Genomic DNA, 8,959 nt, shown 5'->3' with positions numbered 1-8,959 from the left:
ATACATCCTTATGTAGTGCTTTTAGTGTTCTAGTGAAACCTCTTGAAAGACTTATATTTAGGAACGGCGGGGTATTATCAATATCAATTTATTTATGGCCCCGCCGGCCAGTACCGCGTGCCAAACACCACCCAGGGCCTAGTGCTGCTGATCCACTCCGTCCCAACCACAACCAGCCATGGGCTTGTCGACCACGGCAAAGCCACCTCATCCCATGGGGCTTAACACGAGTCTCAAGGCGGGGGATCGTGCGAGGCTCGCTCGTGGCTAGCTGTGAATCTTGAGACTGATTTTACAGTATATAATAATAATCGGTGTACGTGTGCGATCTTTTTGTTTCGTACTGAATCGGAAAAGAGGGTGAGCGGCGTAAAGGAGGTGCAAAGACGGGGCTGCCGCTTTGCAGCAACTACACGGCTCTCCCAAAGCAAATCTGGCGCCTCGCACCATTTCCAAGAATCAAAGTCGACGACAACACAAGCTGGATCAAAGTTACTTACCCATATGTATTACCAATACCAGCTGAATATGATCTTCACGGTTTCGGTCTAGATGTAAAGTCTGTTCGTTGCGTTGCCATGCCAGGAAGTGCAAAGATAGCAAAGCGGAGTAACAACTCGTGCTGCTAGTTCGTGGCGACATGCGGGCACAATTATATAAGTACTTGAACCAAAGACATGGGCGCACAAAAATAGCATAATGTGGTGGTGTTTTTTGCTTTCGCGCCACATTTATCCAACTCCACCAGTTGATGTGACTTCTGACAACCACTACCAATACTACCTCCCCAACGAACTTGGGGATTTCTCACGCTCACTGCCTCTATACAGAACACGCAGCAACTTACAAAAGACGGTACTCGCATAGTATATTACAGAAAAGAACGAATAAGCACTTACTAATTTTGTTAATTAACCGCGGCAACAGTAGCAACGAGCTCTTCTTTTGCTCTCTGCTTTTCGATTTTTGGGGGATTTCTCGAGTGCCTTTTTACTTTTACCGGGAGAAGACGGGGCTGAGGGTTTTGGAGAACCCGCGGAGCGCGCCGTAGCCGCGGGAGCTGAAGCCCAGGCAGCCGAGGACGCCCTGCCGGTACGGCAGGAACGTCCGCCGCCGCATCTCCTCCGCTTGCGCCCTGTTCGGCGCCGCGTAAAGCCTCTCGTGCGCGGCCGCTACCGTCGTTGAGCGCCGCCGGCCCTTGGACCTGCCCTGACCCCGCGTCGTCCGGGATGATTCGTCGCCCTCACCGACGCCACCGCTGGACGCCGCTCCCGTCTCCGATTGCGGTGATGGCCTCGTCCCGCGCAGCTTGGCGATGACCTTGTCCCTCGACGCCCACGAAGGCGAGAACGGCCATGCCTTTTCCGGCTTGGCGGTGGCTGCAGGGGCTTGGTGCGCATGGGCGCTGCCGGGCTCGCTTTTGCTGCGGTGGAGGAGCATGTCCTTGAGGATCACCCACCGCCGGGACCCGCGGGCGGACGACGAGGACGAGGAGGAGGAGGTCGACGAAGACGAGGACGAGCGCGAAGAGGCGGTGACCGGAGGTGGGGCCTCCGGCGCCCCGGTCGAGAGGGATGCGGAGCCAAGATCTGGCGCGGGGACGAGCGCACCGAGCAGCTTGAGCCGCGGGGACGGGCTGCGCATCGGGGACATCGACCGGGCGCGGCGGTGCACGGAGCCGCTCCGGAACGTGGGCTCGCGGCCGCGCGCGGGGCCGTGGCGCCGTTCGCTGTCATCTTCGTCGCTGTCGGGGTCGAGATCCGGGAGCGGGGACAGGGTGAGCGGCCGGATCTGGCCGTTCTGGAAGAGCTCGTCGGCGGAGATCATGTGCTCGCCAGGGCCGCCGAATTCGAACTCCGCGTCACCTAGCCCACCGTACCCGCCGCCATTAGTGGCACCAGCAGCAGCCGACGAGGACGAGAACAGCAGGTGGTGGATGGGGCTGGCCGGTGCACTGAAAAAATAGCCGCCGCCGCCGCCGCCGCTGAAGATGGCAGGGGAACGCCCGGGGCTGGAGGGCGCGCTGGCGAAAGGGGTAGAGCAGGTGCTGTCGATGTCGTCGTCCATGGCTCGCCCTAGTAGTTCGCTTTGAGTTGCGGATAGTGGTATCGAGAAATATGGAGGGAGATGGGTGGGATGAGAGGTTATAAATGGAGGGACTGCCGCGCTGTTAACTGTCCGGTACCCATAACCCGATAGTTGGCGATGGCGATGGATCGGGGCGGTACGTTTGGCTCTCGGCCTTCATGGAGACAGAATTTTTAATAATTTAATATATTTTTTTAAATGGTTTCAAAAAAATGTAATAAGACATACAACTGAAATAATTATACAATTACACAGCCCTCATTATAACACGTATTTTAAAAAAAATACAAAAAATCATATATGTATTTTTTCATGAAATTTAAATTTTGCATTTGGAGACTTCAATGGAGCTCAAACTCAAAAGGCAATTTCCGAAAATAGAATGAGTATAACTAGGGATACAATAAATAACACAAATGTAGGCATGCGCGAACATGATGCTTAGTGCAGAGATAAGGAAAGCTTGACCAGAACAAAGGATACAACACAGCTAAATCTATCAAACCCAAACCAGGAGCGGCTATACCGGACTAGGAAGAATTCCAACATCACCCGAGCCAATCCGACGGACACCACGAGCGAGTAAGATAGCGTCTTCGAGAAGTAAAACAACGCCGAGACGCCGTTGCCATCCGGTCCGGAGGAACTCGACCTATGTCTCCGTGAGCTCGAAGATGGGCGCACGTGAAGGCCTTGGCAACGCCTTCAAGAAGTAAATGACACCCGCACGCGCCGTCATTGCCAGCATCGGCATGCCGAGCAGGGGATTTCTCCCTGGGCGTGAAAGTGATCAATCCCATAGCCCCCGAATCTGGAATAGAAGATGAGGAAGCTAAAGTTGGTCGGAACCACCATGTCAAAAGGAGGTTGGAGGAGCATTGTACCTAGCAAAATGAGGGGACTTGGAGGCATGCCGGGTGGGGCAAGCGATGAACTGCATCACGAGGGGGAGGGGGACGCGAGCAACGCCGGGAAGCTAGGACTCGATGGACGCAGATTCAAAATGTCGTGGCCTTAGCCCTTGGGACGTTGGTGCACTAAATGAGATTGAAGGGCACAACCACTCGACCGCCGAGGTCGGAGCTGCTCGGTAGAGGGCGCCAACGATGGGGAAAACTGGAGAGACGTGGACCCAAGACCACATGAGTCCGAACAACACCATCAAGGACCCTTCTTGAGATGACCCATGTTTGCCACAACCACAGAAGATTCACCAACACCATCCACAAGTCGTCACCGTGGCTCCGGGGGAGAAGGTGCCACCGGAGACGAGGGGAGGCATGCACACGTCGCATATAGCTAACACTCCCGCAACTAGTCGCAAGTCCCACACCCCACCAATAGAACGTCGAAACCACCGCCGCACATGCAAGCTTTTGCAGTAGATGAAGAGGACGACCGAGAAGCACCGACGAGGGATCCCCGGGGTCGCGAGCGAAGGTGCGTGGGAAGGGCGACGACGAGGGAAGCTCGGGGACGGCGTTGTTGGGGAACGTTGCATGGGAAACAAAAAAAATCCTACACACACGCAATACCTATCCATGTGATGATCATCTACGAGAGGGAAGAGTGAATCTACATACCCTTGTAGATTGCTAAGCGAAAGTGTATATAACGCGGTTGATGTAGTGGAAAATCTTCGCGATCCAAATTGCAACCCGTCCTGTGATCTCATCACGATCTGTCCCGCGGTTCCATGACGATCCATCCCGATCTAGTGTCGAACGGACGACACCTCCGAGTTCAGCACACGTACAGCTCGATGACGATCACCGCCTTCTTGATCCAGCAAGAGGGGCAGAGAGGTAGATGAGTTCTCCAGCACGACGGCGTGGTGGTGGTGCTGGTGAACTAATCTAGCAGGACTTCGCCTAGGCACCGCCGAATTAGACTAGAGGAGAAACAGATCTAGAGGGAGAGAGAGGCAGCCGTGGCTGATTTCTATGTGTCCAAAAACCCTCGATACCTCTAGTATATATAGAAGGAGGGAGGGAGGAGGCTGCGCCCTAGGGTTTGCCCCTTTTGGTCGGCCGAAGTGGGGAGGAGAGGAGGAGTCCTCCTCCAATCCTAGTAGGATTAGGATTCCTTCCTTCCCACTTGGAAACTCTTTCCACCTTTGCCCTTTTTGCCTTATTCTTCCACTCCACCCGCATGGGCCCTTAGGGGAGGCTTCGGCCAGCCCACTAGGGGATGGTCTACCTCCTCTCACAGCCCATGAAGCCTTTGGGTCGTCACACCCCTCCCGGTGGTCCCCCGGTACCCTCCCGGCACTCCCAGTACACTACCGATGAGCCAGAAACTTTTCCGGTGACCAAAACAGGACTTTCTATATATCAATCTTTACCTTCCGACCATTCTGGAGCTCCTCGTGATGTCCAGAATATCATCCGGGACTCCGAACAACCTTCGGTCACCAACACCTATAACTTAACTATATCGAAACGTCACCGAACCTTAAGTGTGCAGACCCTTTGAGTTCTAGAACTATGTAGACATGACCTGAGACATTCTCCAGTCAATAACCAATAGCGGGACATGGATGCCCATATTGGCTCCTACATATTCTACGAAGATCTTTATCGGTTGAACCTCTATGTCAAGGATTCAGTTAATCCCATATGTTGTTCCCTTTGTCCTTCGGTATGTAACTTGCCCGAGATTCAGTCATCGGTATCTCTATACCTAGTTCAATCTCGTGACTAACTCCTTAGTCGCGTTGCTTGCAAGGCTTGTTGTGATGTTGTATTACCGAGTGGGCCCCAAGATACCTCTTCGTCACACGGAGTGACAAATCCGAGTCTTGATCCATGCCAACCCAACAAACACCTTCGGAGATACCTGTAGAGCACCTTTATAGTTACCGAGTTATGTTGCGACGTTTGATACACACAAGGTATTCCTCCGGTGTCCTGTAGTTGCATGATCTCATGGCCATAGGAACAGATACATTGACATGCAGAAAAGAGTAGCAATAAACTGACACGATCATATGATACGTTTATAGTTTGGGTTTTGTCCATCACATCATTCTCCTAATGGTGTGATCCCGTTATCAAACAACATCTCATGTCTATGGCCAGGAAACTTTGAGCATCTTTAATCAATGAGCTAGTCAACTAGAGGCTCACTAGGGATAATGTTTTGTCTATGTATCCACACATGTATTTGAGTTTCCAATCAATACAATTCTAGCATGGATAATAAACGATTAACATGAAAAAGGAAATATAATAATAACTAATTTATTATTGCCTCTAGGGCATATTTCCAACAGTCTCCCACTTGCACTAGAGTCAATAATCTAGTTTGAAAGTGCGTTATATCGACTAGAGGGGGTGAATAGGCAATTTTTAGAATTTCATAGCTGAGGAAATTACTTAATGATGAATTACATGCAGTAGAAATAGCACAGGACCAGAAGTGCAAAGACTACTACAACAGATTACTTGGTGAGGATTATGAGAATCGATTTGCACAATACGCAGGTAAACAGAACGCAGGTGAAGATTAACTCGAATGAAGAATTTGAGGTTGAGGAAATTCAGAGAAAGTCTTGAGACAAATTCTTCAAACAACACAGATGAAAGTCTTCAACATACAATTCTGAGGAAATGAAAGAGTTGAAGAAATAGAACCCGTATCACGATGAAGACAGTTGTTGATGACCCAGTTCGAACTGCTGTGATAGTTGTACGTCTAGTTTGGAGCGGCTTGGTGTTGAAACCAAAGGACACACAGTCCCGGGACACATAGTCCCTACCGTATTCTCCTTGAGCTAAGGACACACAGTCCTCGCCCAACACTCGAGGTAAGTCTTCAGGGCAGACTTCCAAACCCTCACAAACTCGGTCACCCGACGATCCATAATTGACTGCTGGATGCTCTATACCATGACGCCTAACCGTCTAGAGGATGCACAGTCCTCAAAGGTAAAAGGCTTCAGTTCCACACGGGAACAAATTCTTCAATGATGCTCAATCACTTGGTTTTTGGTTTGAGGTTTGGTGTTTGGGGTATTTCCTCACTTTATAATTTTCTCCAAAAGACTCGGAAGAATTTGGGTTGCTCTAAATGATAAGTGTCATTTTCTCTTGGAGTAGCCAACCAGCTAGTGGTTGTGGGGGAAGGCTATTTATAGCCTCGGAGCATCCCGACATGATTTGACATAAATGCCCTTAACTATTGTGACCGTTGGGTGGATAAGATCAGTGAGGTGGAGCATGTCGTGGCAACAGTCCGAACTTTCAACTGTGAAAGTCCTCATGTCTCTCATATTCCTCACTTGAGGCTTTTGTAGGTTTAGGCTTGGGTTGAGCATCATGAGCAAATTCATTCCGTAGTATTACTTCGACCCCCTTTAACAGCGCGGTGATTCTATGACTCAAGAGTAAAGAAAATGAAACAGAAAGAGTAAATCTTCACGCTTCAAAGTCTTCAGACTGATTTTCTTCAGAACACATCAAATTCCTCATCTTCAACTTCTTTATGAGGAATATCAATTTCATCACAATTTCTCCGCGATCAAAGTCTTCAACTTTAGACCAATTTCTTCAGCTGAAGACATACACTTTTAGGGGTTAATATTCATCGTATAACTGAAACTCCTAAGCGACTTATAGAGCATGTGTGCACTTACAAACACATTAGTTCCTTAACCTGTAAGTCTTCAAACCACCAAAATCACTAAGGGCACTAGACGCACTTACAATCTCCCCCTTTTTGGTGGTTGATGAAAATTAGGTTAAGTTTTCAACGGGGATAATAATATGCAATGTAAGTACTCAGTTTGAGGAATTTGAAATCAAGATACCAAGAGACTCCCCGTGAAGATGTGCATATTTTGAGGAATTCGCTTTGCACAACAGATGCACATTGATGATTTATATCATGGAGACCCCCCCTGTATCTTGTAAATCATGCACACATTTGACATATAAAACAAGGAATTTGAGAATGCATGATGAGAAATGGTGTGTGACGAATTTCAACATGCGTGCATTAATATACTTTGAGGAATAAGCATGCGAGGAAAAACGTTCAAAAGAGTGAGAGCACCATCGGGCTTAAGTTACAACTCGTTACATAAAAACACTTCAGAAGAACCAAGAGTTTGTAACTTAATAAAGTTTATAAGCCCCAAAATAGATCTCACTTGAAGACTAACTCTCAGATTTCTCCTGCTTTGTCATTAAGTGATGAAAAGGGACAAAACTGAGGACTAACGCCCTTTCAAGAAATTCACTTCTTGGCTGATGAAGAGGCGTGAGGATTCTTGGAGACAGGCTTCTTCCTCAGACCAGTTGCAGTGTCTTCTCGTTCTTCATCTGACTCAGCAATGCGGAATGAAGAAAATGAGTTGTCCACCAAGTCAGGAACTGGAATTGGCTTGAATTTCTTCTTTGGAGGCCACGACCAGTCGAAGTCTTGAGTAAACTCCAATTCCTCAAGTTCCTCTTGAGTCTTCAGATGAGCCAAGGTGGCCCAGGTTCGATCAAACACCTCATGAAGATAATAGTGATTTTTCTTCACTGCATTCTGAGTTTCGTTGAGGGTTTTCACAATGGCAGTGAACTGACATTTAACCCACTTGTGATTGCGTTCGACCTTTTGATGAAGACTGAGGAGTAGCTCTCTGTTATTCATCACTGTGGGGGGCAGTTGGGCTTGGTGGATCTTGGGTAGCAGTGTCATCGTATGAAGAATATGAGTCTGCCTTGCGAAATTGGCCATCAAGGGGCCGATTTCCTTCATCAATTACAAATTTTCCTTTGCCTTCAATAGGCTCAAATGATTTCTTGATGACTTTGATCGGCGGAAGATATCCGAGGTGATTCTGAAAATCAGCTAGGTAGTTGATGCCTGACCTGTTTCTGATGAATCTCATAATCCAGGGCGCATAAATCTTCAATTCAAATGGCGACAGGGCATTGTCAGCCAAAGTCTTCAAGAAGAAATCATGAAGGTTCATCGGTATGCCATGGATGACATTGAACAGGATATTCTTCTTGATGCCTACAACATCTTCTTCATCATCATGCCCTTTGATTTGAGCAATGGCATAAGACAAGATTCTATAGACTGTTCTTGGTTCATACTTCAAGTCTTGTACCAGAAATCAAGTCCTTGGAGGTTGGTCCTTGGCCAAAGGCTTCATTAGGACTTCCATCAGTCTATTGGGCAGTTCACGTTCATGATACATCAGAACTGCATCCTCTGAGGGAATTGAGATTGGAAGAGCCCGAAGCAATTCAATTGCAGGCGCTTTGTAGTGCCTGTGCTGAGTCATCCAATCCAAAACCCAAATGTTGACATCCTTTGGGTCGGCAAAGATGTGCAGTGTGGCGTAGAACTGAAGAATGATGTCAATGTTCCAATCGCCGATGTCAGTGCAGAAAGGCAGTAATCCAGCTTCATGAAGAACGTTGAGGGCTGGAGCAAAGCAAGGTATTTCCTCCATATCACAGTGAGGAATATGGGTATGCTGAAATATCTTGTTTCTCCCACAGAGCACTGAAGCATAATAGTTGAGTTTATTCCTTGTCCAAATCTTCCTATGCCTGATGCGAAGCTAATCATATGGATTTTGGCCAGTGAAGTACATGCGTTCTTCATAGAATGCCTTTTTCTGAAACTTTGGCCTTTTAGAGAAAGGTTGATTCTGTTGTGGTTGAATATTATGTTGTTGTTCTTGAGGAGTAGCCACTATCATTGTTGTTTCTGTGTTTACCACAACAATAGTTGTTTCGGTGTTGGGCGCAGTAGCATTTTCTTCAGTCTGAGCATTTTCCTTAGTTTGAGGATTTTCCTCAGCTTGAGGAATTTTCTTGTTGGAGGAGGCAGATGCAGTACTCGTTGTTGCATTGTCTTCAGC

At 48.2% G+C, this 8,959-nt stretch overlaps 1 protein-coding gene across 1 annotated transcript; it reads right to left on the bottom strand.

Annotated features, from left to right (window-relative positions):
* Positions 1–678: 678 nt before the first annotated feature.
* Positions 679–2,198, bottom strand: LOC123446569 (uncharacterized protein DDB_G0271670-like). Its single transcript, XM_045123142.1, has one exon. The coding sequence runs from the start codon at positions 2,065–2,067 to the stop codon at positions 997–999; it is 1,071 nt and encodes a 356-aa protein (XP_044979077.1). The 5' UTR covers positions 2,068–2,198; the 3' UTR covers positions 679–996.
* Positions 2,199–8,959: the final 6,761 nt, after the last annotated feature.

Source organism: Hordeum vulgare, chromosome 4H, assembly GCF_904849725.1.
Source record: "Hordeum vulgare subsp. vulgare chromosome 4H, MorexV3_pseudomolecules_assembly, whole genome shotgun sequence".
Classification (NCBI taxonomy): Eukaryota; Viridiplantae; Streptophyta; class Magnoliopsida; order Poales; family Poaceae; genus Hordeum; species Hordeum vulgare.
This window is presented reverse-complemented; position numbering and strand designations above follow the sequence as displayed.

Bases quoted from the DNA above. Each gene is read 5' to 3' on its own strand.
- LOC123446569 (XM_045123142.1), bottom strand. From the start codon at position 2,067: ATGGACGACGACATCGACAGCACCTGCTCTACCCCTTTCGCCAGCGCG.